This window comes from Bidens hawaiensis, unplaced genomic scaffold (genome assembly GCF_021521415.1).
Source record: "Bidens hawaiensis isolate Kalapana, Puna unplaced genomic scaffold, B.hawaiensis_p1.1 tig00013528_1, whole genome shotgun sequence".
Classification (NCBI taxonomy): Eukaryota; Viridiplantae; Streptophyta; class Magnoliopsida; order Asterales; family Asteraceae; genus Bidens; species Bidens hawaiensis.
In genome coordinates this window covers 586,647-607,477 of record NW_027492148.1, presented here as the reverse complement: position 1 = coordinate 607,477, position 20,831 = coordinate 586,647, and the positions used below count along the sequence as shown (strand labels likewise).

At 35.7% G+C, this 20,831-nt stretch overlaps 1 protein-coding gene across 1 annotated transcript; it reads left to right on the top strand.

Annotated features, from left to right (window-relative positions):
* The first annotated feature begins 921 nt into the window (after positions 1-921).
* On the top strand, positions 922-3,628 carry LOC143544342 (pentatricopeptide repeat-containing protein At1g02150-like). Its single transcript, XM_077036465.1, has 2 exons — positions 922-1,356; positions 2,277-3,628. Exons 1-2 carry the CDS (start codon positions 979-981, stop codon positions 3,510-3,512), a joined length of 1,614 nt encoding a protein of 537 aa, XP_076892580.1. The 5' UTR covers positions 922-978; the 3' UTR covers positions 3,513-3,628.
* The last annotated feature ends 17,203 nt before the right edge of the window (positions 3,629-20,831 follow it).

The window sequence follows — 20,831 nt, the reverse complement described above, 5'->3', positions numbered from 1 at the left end:
AAGAGCATTCTTAACCCGTTCTCCATCTCAATCTCTATAATTACACTAAAAAACATTATATTTCTCTCTCATGTTCAATTAAATAATATTTTTATACCTTTATCATTACAGTTTTCTCTCTCATCTATTCATAACCAATCCAACAAATATTAAAAAATAAATAGAGAAACAATGTTTCCCCAAATTTACAAAAAATCATTACATTTATCTCTTAACTCTATAATTTACACTCATAATCACTTACAACATCACCCTATAATTTACAAACTTCTCTCACATAACTATAGATAATGGGATAAGAATGCTCTAACACATACTTATAATACCTTTTTAACGGGACTCAACTCCTTAACCTCTAGATAAGCTATGCTAAAAGCCCATTTGCATTGATTTAATTTTTTAGAAGTAAACTATGAACTGGTCACGTTTTTCAGTTATGTCAAAAATATGTTTTTATCCATTTTCATAGTAAAGGTTCCGTTTTCTTGTCGTTTCCGTCCAATTCGCTAACTCAAGAGTTGACTTCAATAATAAAATAAAAAATGTATTAGTGAGAGCATTTTTGTAATTTCACACTCATTTAACTTGGGGGCTGTTTGTTTACATTTGAATGGAACCAGTCAGATGAAAACATCTGATTCATTCAGACTTCAGATTGTTTGGTTTTAAACAGAAAAACATCTGAATGGTTAAAATTATGTCTGAATCATTCAGACTTATTGTTGTTGCTGAATGTGACAGAAGTTCATTCAGATCTGACTCATTTAGATCTGAATGAACGAACCAAACAGTCCCTTAATTCAACTAACAGAGTTAACGAATTGAACAGAAACGTAAAAAAACAAAATCATGATAACGGAAATAAAATGAGAAAAAGAAATTGGACCCACACACAAAACACAAAACAAAACCACTCTTATCTTGTTCGTTCATCATCTCCTACAAACCCCTAAAACCCTAACAATTTATTGAACAAAAATGTTACTCCACGCCACAGTCTCCCAATTCCACCAACACCCACAACCCTATTCTCTCTCCTTATCCTCAAACACACTCAATTTCAAACATGGGTTCCAAATCTCACCCATCAAAACCCCCAAATTCAACACCTTTTTCATCAAAAACACTTATTCATCATCATCATCAGTAAACCAAGATAAGAGACGAAGAGGGTCATCATCATCGATTACTTGGAAGGCAATATACAAGCGGATATCATCGATGGGTAACCCTGAAACAGGTGCAATTGAGGTGTTGAATCAGTGGGAGAATGAAGGGAAAAAGGTTACTAAATGGGAGGTTTGTAGGGTTGTCAAAGAGATGAGGAAGTATGGCCGTCATATGCTTGCTCTTGAGGTAATTGTTGGTTAAAGATTTGAACTTTATGAAGTTATTTGGTGTTTTTTGTCATGGATTTCTTGAATTTGCTTGTGGTGGTATTTAATTTGGTTTTCTTGGGACTAGTTGTTGCTGTTGGCATGTTTAGAGCACCATGGAAGCTTCAAGCTTGAATTGAATGAAATCCGTGTTCTAAGCAGTTAATGCTGAAAAACACTAGCAATTGTAGCAAGTAGGAACTAACTAAGACTTAAAACGGGAATATCGGTGATATATCGGTCGATATCGTCAATATTGTCGGTACCGATATTTTACCAAGGGACCGATAACTGACCGATATATCGGTGATATCGATAGCATAGCCTGTGCTGTGCTTATTTATGTTAGGGGTGTAAACGAAATGAGCCGAGCCAAGCTCAAGCTTGGCTCGTGAGTCATTTTTTCAAGCTCAAGATCGGCTCGGGTTCGGCTCGTTTATTTTTATGAATTTTGGATACACATTTTTATTATTTTTTATATATTTCGAGAAAACCTTAAACAAGTATATACTTGGCTCGAGCTTGTGTGTAGACTGTGTAGTACCTTAAACAAGCTAAAGCTCGGATCAAGCTCAGCTGTGAAATGTGAAATTAATACGTAGTAGTCCAAAATATTTAAAATATAAAATCAACCCATTAAGTAGTTATTAGTTGAATCTTTTAGCTTAACCAATTTGACCCGTTACCCCGTTAGTGTTAAAACATCACTCAAGCTAACCAATTTATATGTAATCGAGTCAAAATTGTCACATATAGTTGTGGCTGTTCTGAAGAAAGAAAAAGACCCTTTTATAGATTGAATGTTAGACACCATCTTATAACTAAATTTGATTATTATTATTATATGTACATAATTGAACATCATCTTAGGGTTATTGATGTAATTTTCCTCACTTGCAGATCTACAAGTGGATGAATAACAGACCAGAGAGGTTTAGAATATCCTCAAGCGATGCTGCAATTCAACTCGATCTAATTTCCAAAGTACACGGTATTTCAGGTGCAGAAGATTACTTCAAAACTCTGCCCAAAAATCTAACAGACAAACGCGTATACGGGGCCCTCTTAAACGCTTATGTACGCTCTAGAATGTTAGAAAATGCCGAAACTTTATTAGTTGAAATGAAAAATAAAAATTATGCAAGTCATGCACTTCCATATAATGTGATGATGACTCTTTACATGAACCTTAAAAATCAAGAAAAAGTGGAAGCCCTAGTTTCTGAAATGATGGAAAATAACATCAATTTGGATTTATATTCATATAATATCTGGATTTCCTCACGCGGGTCTCAAGGGTCTGTTGAAAAGATGGAAGAAGTGTTTGAAAAACTTAAACTTGATGGTTCGGTTGGCCCGGATTGGACTACTTATAGTACTATGGCTACTTTGTATATCAAGAATCAAGATCTCGAAAAGGCCGAAGAGTTTCTAAGAAAAGTTGAAACCCTAATCACGAACCGGGATCGAATTCCTTATCATTATCTTTTAAGCCATTACGGTGGTATGGGGAAGAAAGAAGAAGTTAAAAGAATTTGGGAAACTTATAAAAATATATTTTCATATATACCAAACACGGGTTATCAAGCGGTTATCTCTTCGTTTATCAGAATGGATGATATTGAAGAAAGTGAGCTGCTTTATCAAGAATGGGTGTCAATGAAGCCAGCTTTTGACCCGAGACTCGGGAATCTTTTACTGGGTTGGTATATTAAAAACGGGTTTATTGAAAAGGCGGAATCTTTTCTTGATGAAATGTTGAAAATGGGAAAACCAAATCCGGGTACTTGGGAGATTGTTGGTGAAGGTCATATTAAAGAAAGTCGAGTTGATGATGCGCTATCTTGCTTGGAAAAGGCGTTAACTTGTGAAGGATCAAGCTTTTGGAGACCAAAACCGGATAATATTTCGGCTTTGTATGATATTTTTGAACAGAAAAATGATGAGAAAAGCAAAGAGGCATTGTTTGAGGTGTTGAGAAAATCCAATGTTCTTGATGATGATGTTTATATGTCGCTTTTGCCCTTTTATAAAGTATCAAAATCCGAAAATGGACCGCAAGAAGTTAAAGAAAGTGATGGTTATTATGAAGAAGATGCAGATTTGCTTCTAAATGAACTGCAGGCTAGTATTTAAAGATTTTGATTATATTAGGGCCTGTTGAGTGTATTTTCACGTAGATTCTAATTTTTGCCAAAGAAGGTAAAATGTGTTTCTCTTTGTATTATCCAAGATTTTGCAGAAAATAAAAATAAAAAATATTGATGATTTTGTAGAGCTTTTAGATGATCTTGCAGAAGGTCTTTTTTTTCAAATTTGATGATTTGCAGATTTTTTAGGGAGGATGTTGCACTCCTATGAAGGAAAAGTGATGATCACGAACATCGCCGCAAGTCCTCCTTATCACAGTGTGATTGGTTTTTCGGTTATGGTGATCACCGGTGTGATGATGCATTTGTTTGATTTTTTTGTTCGTATTTAACTTTTTAATTATCTTTATATTAACAATTGATATATTAGTTTTTTTTTTTTCATGAATAATGTTGTTATTTTAAACCACAACACCCGTTAACTTGGGTGTTGAGGGATAACTAGCTAGTTATGATGGTGGAAAAAATAAAGAAAATAAAACTGATTGGTTGTTAACGGGTGGCCCCACCTTTTCATCCATTAAAGAGCTCGTCAACACGTTCTCCATAAAGTTGCCCCCTTTAACATTGCGGTGAGTAGACGTGCACAAAAAAACCGGTTCCTGAACCTAACTGGTGGAACCGAACCGGAACCGGTTCCAGTTCCTACCCGGTTGGCCCAATACCCGGTTTGGGTATTTTTGTACCCGAAAATCGTACCCGGTTCTCCTATTTGTATGTCCCCATCGGTTCCAACCCGGTTCAAAATTGTAACCGGTTCAGTTCCTACCCGAAAAAACCGGTTCCGGCGGTTTTTTTTGAAAAGTCAAACACAGGTCAAACTAGCCGTTGGGACCGGTTCCAACGGTAATATAGCCGTTGGAACCGGTTTTTGAGACACAAAATAGCCGTTGTAACCGGTTCCAACGGTAATATAGCCGTTGGAACCGGTTCTTGTAGCCCAAAAACTATATATAAGTTGTTTTCCATTACTTGTTTCACCACCAAACTCAAAAACAAACTAAAATACTACTCCTTTAGCAAACCCGTTCCGTTACCTGACCATCCAACTAAATATTATTATGGCACCCATCAAAAAAACTAACAAGAAGGCTAAGAAAAGTGTTTTTGTTGCCCCCGTTCCTGCTACGAAGGACCCAAGGGTTGTTACGGTAGTCAACCATAACCGCAACGAAGACATATGGAAGAATTGGGATTTGATTGTGGATGACGAAGGTTATCAAAAGGCTCGTTGTAAACTATGTGGTTCACTATTAAAGCACGATTCCAACTCTACTTTGAGAAAGCACATCGAGAAGCCATATTGCAAGGCGTTGAAAGGGATTGGCGCGACCGATCAAATTGACTTGGGTAAAGATGGTACACTATTTCGTTACAACACGACTCAAGTTCAAGATAGAATGGCAAAGTTCGTTATTCAACGAGGTTTGCCGTTTAACCACTTTGATGACCCGGATTTGACGTCATTGATTCGAGAAACTCTACAACCGCGATACACACATGTAAGTTGTACTACCTTAAGACGTCATTGTATCAGGTTGTGGGAGTGTGCTAAAAAAGAGTTAATCGAGTCTTTTCATTCTTTAGAAGCCATGGTTAGTTTAACTACCGATGTTTGGTCGGCACCACACGGGTTGCCCGAATCATACATATGTGTCACCGCTCATTGGGTTGATCCGGTGACATGGCAATTGATGAAACGCACCATCGCTTTTGAAAACTTCCTGTTCCCACATACCGCCGAAAAATTGTTTGAATTACTTGATGAAGTTATAACGACTTACAACTTGAGAAATAAAATATTTTCGATTTCGTTTGACAACGCTTCAAACAATACTAAGGCGGCCGAAAAATTTATCATTAAATATTCACCACCTTGTTTCGGGGATTTTTTTCATGTTCGATGTGTTGCACATATCATCAACATGGTTGTTCAAAAAGGTCTTGACAATGAAAACATTTGTGACGATTTAAAATTCTTTAGACTTATGTTACAAGATGTCTTCAAAAGTAGTAAAAGAAGACATTTTGAATATAAGAACTATTGCAAGTCGGTTGAAAGAAAGTATTTGGGGCCGAATTGGGACGTTCCAACCCGTTGGAACTCAACTTGTCATATGCTAAAGTGTGCTTTTGCCCAACGCCAAACTTTACAAGCTTTGCCGAATTAGGACGTTCCAGCCCGTTGGAACTCAACTTGTCATATGCTAAAGTGTGCTTTTGCCCAACGCCAAACTTTACAAGCTTTTCATAACAATCTTGTTGAAGAACGCGATGCCGATATGTTTCCGGAAAGTGTTTGGGTCCAAGTCGGTTATTTGTTGGAGTATCTTGACGTGTTCATATTTGTTGGAGTATCTTGACGTGTTCAAAAAGTCAACAACAAAATTATCGGGAGTCTATTACCCTACTAGTTGTTGGGTTTTGCAAGAATTGTACTATATGTCTTGTGTTTTTAAAAGCTTTGCGGAAAAGAACAAACTCTTCAAGAATATTGTTGCGGTGATGAAGGAAAAGTTCATAAAATATTTTGAAAACATACCGCCGGTCTTTACTTGTGCCGCCGCATTAAACCCCTATTGGAATGTTAATGGGGTTGAGACAACGATTGAGGAAATATTCGACAACTTAGGTATGCACGAGATCGACCCGAAGTTGTCAACGGAAGCGAAGGAAAAGTTCAACAAAAACCTTCAAGACCTTTATAACCATTATTTTCAAATGTATGGTCCAAGCACGAGATCGTCTTTTGTGAAAAAACAAGAACTAGTAGGCCGTGCAATGACCCACTTATAAACTTGATGAATGGGATTCGTGAATCGGCATCTAAGAGGCAAAGAGGAAACACACCAACTAGCGAACTTGGTCGATATAGTGGAGCAAACTATGTTGAGGGCGCAACGTGCCATCTCATGTGAGTCGGTCATTAGACACAAATCGTAATGAACCCAAACATCGGGGCATCTTGTTGTTTCGATCACCATAACAACGTCGTCATTAGTTGCCATTTGTTGTCGGTTTAAGCTTAATTGTGTTTTGGAGTGTGTTTTATAGTTTTGGAAGTGTTTTAACAAGTACACACTCATACATTGATATTTATAGAATGAAAATTAGCTAAATATAGTAATAAAACCGGTTCCAACGGTCAAAAACGGCTATATAGCCGTTGGAACCGGTTTCTAACGGCTATAATGTTTGAATTTCAAAAAAAACCGGTGGAACCGGTTTTTACGTATAACCGGTCCCGGTTCCAACCCTACCCGGTTCCTAAAAGTTTGTATTTCTGGGCATCGGTTCGGGTCGGGAACCGAACCGGTTTATGACTGAAACCGGTGTCATTTTCTACCCGGTGTGAAAAAAACGGGTTCCGAACCAGTTTGGGTTTTCAAGGTGAACCCGATTTGTGCACGTCTAGCGGTGAGATATAACTTGTATTAAAGGATGGCCACATTAGCCATGACGGGGCATTTATGCCTTAGTAATTGTACAATCAATTATTTAGAATGTACTACGGCTTGGTGATGACAGTAGTTATGACAGTTTCATTTCATGTGATATTTTTGTATGTTTGACTAGACTCTCTTGAGTGATGTACAGCTTTCTGTGCATATCGTACAAGTAGTTATGAATCTATGGTGCTATTTTATTTATTGTATACACATTTGTCACTTTCTTTACAGTTTTTTGGTACCTCATGATCTTTCTTTTTTCTTCTTTGACATGTCATTGAATAATTGGTTATTTGTACTTTGCTTTGAATTTTAAATCTTATTAAACTTTTCTATATAAAAATCTAGGCAGCCCTTTTAGTCTTTTACAAAAATGGACAGACAGGGCAAAAATAAATAATATATAATACATATATGATAAGCATAATGGGCCGGTTTCAAGCTTTTTAATGGGCTGATCATATTTGTAACAACAGAAAATCTAATAACAATTAGAGAAAACATAATCATGTTAAATAACGTGTCAAATTTCATTGAGTTGATCATTATTATATATAACCTCTAATGATAATAATGGGTAAAAGTTACTAAAAAGATAATAAAGCATCAGGTTAAGTAATGTATATATAGGTGGGCAAACCGGGTTTTTTTCCAGGGGTTGGGTAGGACTAGGAACCGGTTTCGGCTTTGGTCAACAAAGTGGTCTGGTATGAACCTATGATCGGGTTTGACCAGTTTTTCTGCGTTTTTATCGGATTTTGTCCAAGTCGGGTCCGGGTTTTGACCGCGTAGAGGGGGAACCGGTTCGGTTCCGGATACATTCCGGATACAGTTTTTCAAAGAAACTGAAATATGGTTCATACCTACGGGTCAGATATATATATATATATATATATATATATATATATATATATATATATATATATATATATATATATATACTGGGTTCGGTTCCCGGGGGCGTAGCTGGGTTTTATGCCCACCTCTATCCTAATGGATCAAGTTTTAATGTGTTGATCATGGTTATACATGATCTATAATGTAGTGACAATTAGTTAAAACAACCATATAACATTTGTTTGTATTTTTGTAAATAATAATAATAATAATAATAATAATAATAATAATAATAATAATAATTATTTGTGTATAAAAGTGGATGATGGAATGGAATTGGATGGTCCCGGTGGAAAGAGTCACATGGAAGACAGGTTGGTACGGAGAGTGAAAGATAGGCTTCGGTGCCGTGAGTACGCGCATCAAACAGTACCTTTTGTTTTTCTATTTTTCCTTTTATTATTTTTATTATTATAATAATAATATTAATTAAAACAACAAAACAGCTGCTCAAACTCTGTTGCACGACATGCTTTCCTCTTGTTTCACTCCAAGAATAGTGAAACATGCTTCCAGCCTGGCTTCTTATTTCCCAATTAAAACCTCTCTTTTCTATTATATCATCATTTTATAATTAACTAAATATATAAAACTATAGTTGTATAAGGTGGAATACGCATGTTCTTCTGTTCTTATATATTTAGCGTTAGATTAAGTTTTAATCTTTTTTTCAGTTAATTGTTAACTTTGAATATAGTAAGTTTTATCATCTCTCCTATTTGGCTTTTTTAATGTAATAATTAAAATATATAAAAATTATTACAACACTATAAAATTAATTTATAAAATTCAAAATTTTGTAACTAAAATAACATTTCACTAAATAAAAATATACAATATATACTAAATAAAAAACATCAACCATACAACCAGTTGTCTAGATTGAGTATTAGGTGTTTGCATATGTTTTGCAAGATTCAATTGACGGGATTTATGGTTTTCTTGGCAACGGAATTCCAAAAGAGTATTTTGATTACTTGTTGATCGGTTGTAATATCAATTTCGTGAATATGACATATCGTTGCACCTTCGTCTTTCATAATCATATTTTAGATACAAAAAGCTCATTCTATATCTTTTACTGTTTACTGTTGCTTCTTGTGTCACATTAAAGTATTAAACCCTTTTTCTTTATTGTCATTTAGATAGATAAATGTTTTCAGAATAGTTGCCCAATTGGGGTATAGCCTATACCCTATAGGTAAGATAATACCAATGTTTGTTCCTTTACAAAACCAATTGAAAAATGGCTATTTATTGAGTACATTGATATCTTTGTTTGAACCAATTACATCAAAGAATGCATTTCAAAACTATAAATCTTGCAATGATACCATTTTGAGCATAATCCTTAAGCACTCGTGGTCAACTCTTGTGTATTAACCTTGTCATGTTGTTGGTGACTTTCTCCATGATCATCGTATAGAATCAATGTAACCTAGCATTTTAGGAATGTTGGCTTCATGTGAGGCGTACCCAAATTGTACGTCGTTGGCAGTCATGTTACGCAAATATATTTTTTCCATACAATTGAATAATATGATTACAAACAAGTGATAAACTTTCACGTGAAATTCTTTCAGCCATTTTCAAGTACTCACCATACGTCTTAGAAATTGTCTTGTTTGCAAGTCGACCTATTGCCTTTTACACTTTTATAAGGAATATTGGATTTAAATAATCCCAACTATGCCCTATTGTTAAATAACAGTCCCAATTTCACACTTGGCTGGCGGCGGTCCCAACTAAAGATGTATTTGTTTCGAATGGGCGCGACTAACGGATGACTAACTCCGTTAGTCTGATGCTTACGTGGCGTGCTTTGTTGTCAAATACTTGATTACTTGGCATCTTACTTGGCCAAGTTTCTTCCTTTTATTACTCTCCCTCTCTCCCATGCAATTCACACAACACCACCACCACCCACTACCACCTGCCGCCACCAAACCCTAGCACCACAACCACATTCTCATTAATCAGATTCGATTATAAGATCAAAATGCCCTAATTTATATCAGAAAGCCTAATTCAATTTCTTAACAAAAAGCCCTAATTTATATCAAACCCTTACAATGTCGGATTACATATTCAGACCTTCGCCACCACCATTACCGGAGACACAAATCGAATCCGGAAGAAACTTGGCCACGTAAGCTGCCACGTAATTAAGTATTTGACAACAAAGTGCGACACGTAAGCATCAGACTAACGGAGTTAGCCGCCCATTAGTCGCGGACCATTCGAAACAAATACACCTTTAGTTGGGACTGTCCCAGCCAAGTGTGAAATTGGGACTGTTATTTACCAACAGAGTAATAAAGGGAAGAAACTTGGCCACGTAAGCTACCACATAATCAAGTCTTTGACAACAAAGCGCGCCACGTAAGCATCAGACTAACGGAGTTAGCCATCTGTTAGTCGCTGCCCGTTCGAAACAAATACACCTTTAGTTGGGATCGCCACCAGCCAAGTGTGAAATTGGGACTATTATTTACCAATAGAATAATAAAAAAGAAGAAACATGGCCACGTAAGCTGCAATGTAATCAAGTCTTTGACAATAAAGCGCGCCACGTAAGCATCAGACTAACGGAGTTAGCCATCCGTTAGTCGCGGACCGTTCGAAACAAATACACCTTTAGTTGGGATCGCCGCTAGCCAAATGTGAAATTGATAGGGTTTGAATTATGTATAACAAAGATGAAAATCAAAAGATGCTAATTGTATTAAATTGAAAGATTTGATCACAAGGATCTACAAATATAACAACCACAAGTGGTCCCGAGCTATGCCATTCTCATGCACATGGCAATGAGCCTAATACTAACCAATTCTCTTCCCCCTTCCCCAAGCCACTAGTCCTCTTTATTTATAACTATAAAAGTTACATATACCCCTCCCACAATTGCAAAATACTATTTAAGTGAAAAACTAACATACGATTACTATCAAAACTCCCCCCATAACACAAGCCTTGTCCTCAAGGCTTGGTAGAAGACCCCGACGCGGAGCAAATACCCCCCATTCGGTTGGAAATCGTCCATATGTTCCAACTGAAAATGCAGCCCCTCAAATCCATCCGGTTCATCATCGCCGAGCAACATCACACGAAGTCTACCATCGGGACATTTATGAGTTGGACTATAGAGTTGTCCACACTTATAGCATTGACCCTTTTTCCGACGTTCCTCCCACTCGGTGCGAGATAAGAAACGCACACCGCGATCACTTTGACCCGCTTGACCACTTGCAGAATACAAAAGGGAGTTTCCGGCAGGTTTAGACTTCGACGTACAATCAAGACGGTGTCCGAAACGTAGCCCAATAATCCCGGCTATTGAAAATAACGAAAACGAGACGACAACGTATGAGAATCTAATGGCCGAAGCATCAACTCAACATCCTTAGCCAATGACATCGCATCAATACATGAGGTTGGGCGATGTAAACGAACCCTCTGTTTGACATCATCCTTCAATCCCGTAAGAAAATAAACAATAAATTGAGGCTCGAGTAAACGAGGAACCAAAGACAACAAATACTCGAAATCATCAATAAAGTCAAAAATGGAATCAAATTGTTTAATAGTTGCCAATTGTTCATACGGATTCTGAATCGTGAGACCACTAAACATTTTCAACAGTTATGATTGAAAATCAATCCACGAAAGAGATGGTTGAACCTGAGTGAGGACCGTAAACCAGTGATGAGCAACACCAATCATACTCACTCGAGAAAGCTGGAGGCGAGAAGCATCCGGAGTCTGATTGAGATCGAAAAACAGGTTCGCCTTTTGGATCCAGCCTTGAGGATCGAAACCAGAAAACTCGGGTAATTTGACCTTCTTCACAGCCTAGGGTAAACCAGACGAAGGATCAGAAGGGTTAGATTTGGGCCCGAACGGTGAGAATACCATACCTGAGGATCCGGATCCAGAAGAATCGTCAAGAGGTTGCTTCTCCTGTGATTTCATCCATGCTAAAACAACTTTGCGGAATTCAGCGGATTCCGCACGATCGGCATTCAATACCGAGAGAGATGCCTTGATCTCGATAACATCATATTGGAGTTGAAGAATTTGTTGTTCGTGGCATCTAATCGAGAGGTTTGACTCGCCATGATGAAATCAAAAATTGAAGAAATAGATGGTGGAATTTGGAGATTGAACAGGTAATTAGTAATCAGATCTAGATCTGAAAGGCAAAACGGAAATTGAAATCGGCCAGGAGAGCAGAGGTGGTGAGGCAGGTCGGACCAATGATAGGGTTTGAATTGTGTATAACAAAGATGAAAATCAAAGATGCTAATTGTATTACATTGAAAGATTTGATCATAAAGATCTACAAGGATAACAACCACAAGTGGTCCCGGGCTATACCCTTCTCATGCACATGGCAATGAGCCTAATACTAACCAAATCTCTTCCCCCTTCCCTAAGCCACTAGTCCTCTTTATTTATAACTATAAAAGTTACATATACCCCCTCCCACAATTGCAAAATACTATTTAAGTGAAAAACTAGCATACGATTCCTATCAGAAATTGAGACTGTTATTTACCAATAGGGTATAATTGGGATTATTTAAAACCAATATTCCCTTTTATTTAAATAGGGTATAATTGGGATTATTTATAGGAAAATTGGTTTTTATTGGTCCCAACTATTTTATTTTTGTCGGCGCTGGTCCCAACTATCATTTTGGCTGGAAACGGTCCCAACTTTCACATACGTTGATTCCACAAATCTGCGACTAACGGAGTACTAACTCCGTTAGGTAAAAGCAGATGTGTCGTCCTAGTTGTCAAAATCAGATGACATGGGCATCCTACGTGGATCGGGTGTGTATTATAACTAACGTTTTATACTTAAACATTTTACAAACATAAATTCTCAATTATACACCACCCTAGTTCCCAAATTCTCTCAACTCAAGAACCCTAATTGCACCTTCCAGTCGATTGAAAGACGAACAAGCCCAACAATTGGGTAAAAAATCAAATTACCCTAAAAAACAAAGAAATCAAGAAATTGAAATTAAAAATCTAACCTTGAAATTGATCAGTTTCCAAAAAGAGAAAGTAGTCATGTAGTATACAGGAAAAGTTAAAGTTTCAAATCCTGAATGTTTATGTTTCATCTCTTAAGAAAAACCATGGCCTCACACCTGAGGCAAATATTTAAACCCTATAAATAATTGTTGTAACTTGTAAGTGGAATCTATTGTGTAAGTTTGTTTGCTTCTCTGTATACCAACGAAGAGTCGTTGACTTCGAATTCAAAGAAAAATAACAATCTTGCTATTCTTTTACAAGTCTTATACAAAATAGCTCCATAGTAAAAATGGTTTTGTGTGTTAAGAGTCGTTTGAGACTTTGAACCATTTAAGTGCATCAACGATCAACGTGTGAAATAGAGCTTCACAAAGTATTAAAGGTTCAATGTTTTTCCGTATTGTTTTTTATAACATCGAGGTTATTGTTGTTGAATACGTTAGGAAAAATATGATTTTTTATTAAATTTGAATACACGTAACTATATTTATATACATGTCATATATTTAATATATTTGGGGTAGCGTTATCTGTGATAAGAACTTTTCAACATCCACGTCCAAAACAAAGCTATGATAAAAAAAACCAACATTTGTTATATATTGTGTAACAATTAGTCTACCAACAACTCTGGTTAGCTAAAAGAAAGCTCTATCAGGTCCCTTTATTGATTTAAATTTTGCGTAACTCTAACTATACCTAAAAATTAAAACTATCAATACGATATTACAAGGTAAGCTAGCATGTCTATTTTTCAGCCAAGCTCGCTTAGTAATTTCACTAGGCTCAAGAACATCCTTGATCACATGGTTGAAGTATGATTTACAAGAACATGCTTACTTTAGAATAAATAAAGGACTCAAGTTAGTTACATTTCATCATTCAATGGTTATACTTATAAATAATATATCAATATATTATTTTGAAAATATTTTTCAACATTAACAAGAAATATATATTCATTTTCTATCTATATTTCTATGCATTCACAAATCACAATATCCTAAGGCCTAAGGATATTTTGGGCAATCCTTCTCTAGTCTTTTTAATGAAAGAGAGATCTTGTGGAGGGGCTAAAAAGGAATTGAAAACTTGTTGTAAAGTCACTGTCTTCCTCATTTCTTTCTTTCATGTCCTTCACAAAACTTTAAAAAAAATTTGTCACCATTGGTTACCGACAATGTAAATGACCATATCATCCGATCCGTTGATATTATATATATAACAAATCATTTATTATATTATACTTTTCTTTCTATGCAAAATCTAAGTTTTATATTCTCATCAAAAGACACATCTTTTCAATAAAAAACAAGTATAAGAGTGTACTTAGATGATCACTTATAAAATGAACAAATTGTATTGTAACACATAACTATACTTTTATTTTGTGTGTGTAACATTTTCTAATATTCATATGATACTATAGCTACATGTTTATATAAATATGGTACTAAAATGTCTTGGATATTTATATATTATAAGATTATGATATCTTGTTGATAATATTCTTTTAGATAGTGACAAGTTATTTATTAATTATATGTTTATTCAAATTTTATAAAACTATGGTCTGAAATTCATACTTATCATTTCTCCCTCTCTTGATTTTGATCTCATTTATAAGTGATGTTGACATTGCTGTCTTTAAGTTCATAAATATCCACATTTTATACATGTGGTTTTCACTCTCTTATGCTATTATATAAGGTAAAATGTTCATAATTATTATTTTACTCTTCTAATTTTAATTTGTTTTTATGTATATTAATATGCGTAACTTTGTAGGCTAGTATTGATCTTCCCGGTCCTACTGGGATTATTGGCTTATACTCGTATCCCTACGAGTTTTGTTATCTATACATTTTTTTATGGATCATGTTTATATATAAGATATGATAGTGGTTATAACTTATAACTGGTTGCTTAAACTTATAGATAAAAGAAAAAAAAGGTATGAATCTTACCCCTTTTTAATTTGATGACTTGTTAAATGAACAATAAAAAAACATTGGGTGGTTGAGTTGAGAATTGTTTGGTAAGAGTTTGTGTGGTTGGGTGAAACAATTTGATATTTGAATCTAACCTTTTGATTTTCTAAAAAGTTAAATTGTAATTTTGGATAACGGTGTTTAGTTGGTGTGATGGAAAGTGGAAACAAGATTCTCATGATACGTGATTGAAAGATGATAGATACACAACAAGAGATCATATTAATAATGCATTTATGAACACAGTAACGAATTATGAATGGGTGGTACACATATAAAAGTACAATATATCATGTAATATGTGACTATAGTGGTGATTTTAACGTTACTATAAAAATATACCACATTTTAAGGGATGACTAGTTTCATTACTGAAGAGGTAGGTCCCAGCAGAGCCCAGTTGGACCCGCAAAACTCACCTTGAAGAGGGACGTCTGCGCAGTTGGACCAGCAAGACTCACCTTAAAGAGGGACGTCTGCGCAAAGACCAACTGGATCCGCAGGACCCACCACACTCAGAGAGATGAAGACCTTACGCGCAGTACGCCAGCTGTTCCCGCAGGAAAAGCCTCCCAATGGTGACGTACCCCGCCTGTTCCCGCAGCTGCGGATACTAGCCATCAGGGAAGGCTACCCGCACTAATAGCAAGGCTACACGCACAAGGCACTAACTCTCAAATAATTCAGTAATGTCACCTGAAGAAGGAATGAACAAGCCGGGAATACTGCCGCCCAAATAGCAAGCCGGGAATACTCCTGCCCAAATGAGCCACTCCGTACGCTTCTGGAGGATCTTTTGTACTATACCTGCCAAGGTATGGACAAAAGATCTGACCAAAGCAACGACAGCTCACTGACAACAGTACGACGAGGAGCACGCTCTAGTACTTAATGTCACCATCAGCCGCTGCCTACTCACCAACCCTTGTCGTGGCACGTACATAGCCTGCAGTTGGTGGAAAAGGAATAGTACACAGCCGGCCATGTCACTATCAGCCGCTGCCTACCCACCAACCACCAGCATGGCACGTGCGTAGCCCACAGTTGGTAGAAAAGGAATATTATACAGCTGGCTGTACCTGCTTGGAAACCTACCTTCGGCTATAAATACTCCAACACCTTGGAACGGTATCATTATCTTATATCTTCATATATTATCTGATATCTGCTCTAGCTATTTCTCTTAATATACACTTATATTCAGAGCAATCTAGTCTGATTCTCACGCCGGAGGGTGGTCACAAGGAGGTACCCCCCCTTCTCAGTGACGAGCTCACGGTGTCTGTTTTGCAGGTCATCAGAGGAATAACCATCTTTGCCGGACCTAACCCTCGTGGGAAATATCTACTTAACCCCCAGATTATCCGTAATCTGCCGGGGTCAATTAATGTTTCTTCAATTACCTAAGTTTATATTCTTCCCGTCTAATCTTTTTAAAAAGGTTAGATTTGAGAAAATAAATAAATTAATTAAATCTCATTGATGGATTGATGGCATCTAATTACCAACAAACACACATATATCAATTTTTTATATTTGATTTGTATGTCATGTTACATTCATTATATATAAAGTAATAAAATATTTAAAAATAAGGATTCTAACACATGCTGTTGTCAATTATTAAGAGGTAACAACCATTAATTAATTTATTCATGTGTTGCTTAAGATATTGTATTACTTCAAATAATTAAGTGATTTGTGATCCACAATTTGGGATGTCTACTTCCCGGTTCTTCTATTTGTGTGGCAACTACTAGCAAGTGGTAACCATACCCCTATTATGTTTTATATAATATAGATATATAAAGTACTAGGTTTTATCCATCGTATTACGAGGTTGTTATATGTTATTTGTTTTTAATATTTATTTATTTTATGAATTTTTGTTTTTTTTATTTTATGAAAGTTAATAATATACTTATGGTTTGATGATAAATTGTTTCACAAATAAATGAGATGTTATAACCCGGTTTAAAAGCTATATAAGTTTGATGAGACCCAAAACTCGTTTGTTTTTTTAACTATAAAATTGGTCTATTAATTATAAATCATATATATTTTGTTAAATAAATCATATATTAATTTTTAATATATCTCTATTTTATAGGATTTTTATATCAAATATTTGGTAAAATTAGTTTTAATTTAATGAGATGTTATAACCCGTTTAAGAAATATATGGGTTTGATAAGACCCATACCCGTGAATTCGGGTCAAATGCATGAGAACCCTTCATTTAAAAATCAAGCGAATCTGGTGACTCCAAAAAAAGGGGGAGCGACCACATCGCGACACGTAAGATTTTTATATTTTCGTTTATATATATTATAGACAGATATAGATTTGTAATGATATAATTAATAATATCATGATTATCATAATTCTATACTTCTTTTATTATGAATTTATTGGTTAGTGTTTTAATACGGTTCTTTAGTTTGATCTTATATGTATAAATTTACACATACTATCTTTTTAGGTAACATTGTATGTTTATTTATAGTTACAGTGTTATTGTTCGTTGGCCCTTTTCTTCCCGTCATCCTCTGGGCTCTGATTAGACAAACTCTTTCTTCATCTTCTTGTTGGCTCGACTCCGAAGACACGTTCTATACATATATAGATTAAGTTTTATTTATTATGCTTTTCATGTTTTCAGATATTTTAACATCGTTACCACTATCGTTATTTCTGTCATCACAATTGTAGCTTCTTTCGCACGCCCTGTCATTACCGTGTTCTCGCAATAATATTTTTGTTTAATATATGTGTATCATTTAATATTTTCGTCGGCGAGAGTTTACATATTTTTATTTTCTCTCTTTTTGTCAACCGCCAGCAATACTCACCAAACACCACATCTGTTGACTATTTTTTTGGTTGACCAAATGTTGGTAACGTCCTTCTTTCCTTCTCAACAATCAAGTGATTGTGATTCCATACCATATAAATGCATTTTTCTTGTAAATTCTATTTTCTAATGTTATTTTTCTTTATATATTTTAGTTTTCCCTCTATTCCAAATTATCACTCCTATATAACATTGTATGTTAACAATAGATCATGTAAACACGATGATTTTATACAAGTTGATACGCTGAGTATTAGAGATTTAGAGTATACATGACTTGCTATTAATTTAAATATAACTATCGTTGCAAAAGATTTAAAAATAATAATTAAATAAGTTTGCTAGCAATAACACTACCGGTTTACGGTGAACTTTTTATCTCGCCTTAAGTTCAAAACAAATATGATTTTCAAAAGTAAGCTGAAGATATTTTGAATTAGCTAATATTGAATAATGGTGTAATTTAAAGGGCATATTTGACTTAGTTTTTGAATAAGCAAATTATCGTCATCAAAGGATCTGAGCATATATTATACAAGAACAACTCTATGAACACTTGACTTGAAACGTTTGGATAATCGTTAGCCTAACAACGTAAAGAGATCTCATTCCTTGTGACTACCCTTCAACGTTAAAATAGTTATCAGAGCATTAAAATTGTCAAATATGTAAATAAGAAGGTAAATTACATGAATTCTCTTAATTCTTATGACAATATTATATACATGAGATATTATGATACGATCGTATTATAATATCATTATTATTATTATTATTATTAAAGTTTATATTTTATTTAGTTTTCATTGTAGTTAAATTATGTTTTCTTATTGTGTATTTTTTTCTATTTTTATGTCTTTTGTTTTCTTATATATTGTAATCTCTTTTAAGAAAAAGAATAAGAAAGAATTATTATTTAGGTTTATTTTCTTTTCTTCTCTTGTGTTCTTGGAAGATTGACGGTTGTCTCGAATAAACCGTAACAATTAGTGCTTTCATTGAGCCTTAGCCTATATGGCTTTGGAAGAACTTTTGTGGGAGCATCCACTATTACCTTGTTTCACCGGATCTAATCTTGCTCTATGGATCTCTCAAGCTGAACGATATTTTCTCTTTTACGCGATCTATGGCGACGAGCGGTTTCCCTATGTCATTGAATCATTCGATGATGAACCATTCTGGTGGTTCAATGGTTGGCTTCGGAATTTAGACTTCCTCACCTGGGATGATTTCACTATAGCAATGCTTACTCAATTCCACGTTAGTTCCATCAATGTAATGGCCAAGTCTGATAATGAAACCATTGTTAATGAGGAAGTTACTCAAGGATTGGGGGATGTGATCTTAGGTGGGCATGCGACTGGTAAATATAAGCAACAAAGTGGTAATTTGATGGTTAATAAAGATCCCATTATTTACAACATTACAATTAGCTTGTTGGTGCTGACACCATTAGAAGGTGTAGGAACCGAATTCGTGAATTGAGGAAATAAAAAGGAAAAAATTAGCAAACAGTTTAATTACTCATACAATACAATACAAGAATCTGAAATACAATACAGAATCAAAGAAATAAACCAAATACAATACAAAACAAAAATGTAAACGGTTTGGCTGAGGATCGTGTTGAACACGGGGCCCTTAAAACAATATTTCGAGTCTCCCAAGAGAACTCGTTGTTTCCCAGGGTACAGCAGCCGGAGCAGTAGTACTGCCGGAGTTAACCGTAAACCTGAAAAAGGTTCGAATAAAAGAAACCAGAAATGTAGAAGAAGAAGAAGAAGTTGGAAAAACCTTGCAACAATGCTTGTGTTGTGTGTAAGGTTTGGTGTGTGTTGCAACTTAGTTTACCTCTCTATTTATAGAGGAAACACAAGGCACAAGTTTTTCATCCCACCGATGTGGGATACACCACTATAGTATTTTCTTTCAAATACACACAATCACACATCGATATCTCATTCATCAATGTCTATTAGTGTGCATTTGTTGTGTCATAACAACCTACTAATGCACACGTAACAAATTTTCCAATAATCCCCCACATGAATGGAAATCGATTCTTCGAAGTAAGTTTCAGCAGTTGAGTATTGCCGGATAGGTAGGTGTTATCCTTTGAACCTTCCGTTGTGAAGCATACTTAGCCTCCTAGCGGTTTGTAGTTGCGATGACTTTGAACAGACCCCCATTTGTGTAGACGACAATATGCCTTCACACAATACTCTCCCTGGTTTGGTCAACCCCTCATTCTTGTGTCCGTTATGGTCATGGATCACGGTCCTGGTTCTGCGAGAGCTCTAGGAAATTAATCTTCCCCACAATTCCATTCGAAGCGACCACACTTCTCTCTAACATAGGTGATTCCCATGAATCATTAAAAGCATCATGGTTATTTCACTTAACCTTAATATGCTTAACCTCTCCCAAATGTCACTGGTTTTAGGGTACTCCCCTAGGAGAAAGGACTAGGAAGTTCAAGACTCCCTTTGGTTTTGGGGTACTCTCCCACAGTGACTGCCTCTGGTCATATGATTAAGTTTGCCTATTGAACTTAGCTCTTGGGATCTCCAGTCTGCTAAGTTAGGTTTCCCTCATACTTCCTTTATCGCGGGCTTTAGTCCCATTCCTCTTGACAACTTATAAAATTTATCCGTGCTTAAGCCTTTTGTTAACGGGTCTGCAATGTTATCTTCTGACTTCACATGGTCAATCGTGATAACAGCCGTTGACAGTAGTTGTCGTATCGTGTTATGTCTACGTCTCATATGCCTTGATTTGCCATTATACATTGAACGTTGAGATCTACCAATTGCAGACTCACTGTCACAGTGTATGCAAATTGCCGACAACGGCTTTGGCCATTGTGGAATGTCTTCCACGAATTGACGTAACCATTCTGCCTCTTCCCCAGATTTGTCTAAGGCAATAAATTCAGACTCCATTGTGGATCTAGCAATTACAGTTTGTTTGGATGATTTCCAAGATATTGTTGCCCCACCAAGTAGGAACACGTACCCGCTTGTTGATTTGGAATCTTTCATATCTGAAATCCAGTTCGCATCA

What these genes read in the sequence shown, in the direction of transcription:
- LOC143544342 (XM_077036465.1), top strand. Translation starts at nt 979, where the DNA reads ATGTTACTCCACGCCACAGTCTCCCAATTCCACCAACACCCACAACCC. An exon ending in GTCATATGCTTGCTCTTGAG is followed by an intron (nt 1,357 to 2,276) that starts GTAATTGTTGGT and finishes CCTCACTTGCAG; the next exon opens with ATCTACAAGTGGATGAATAA.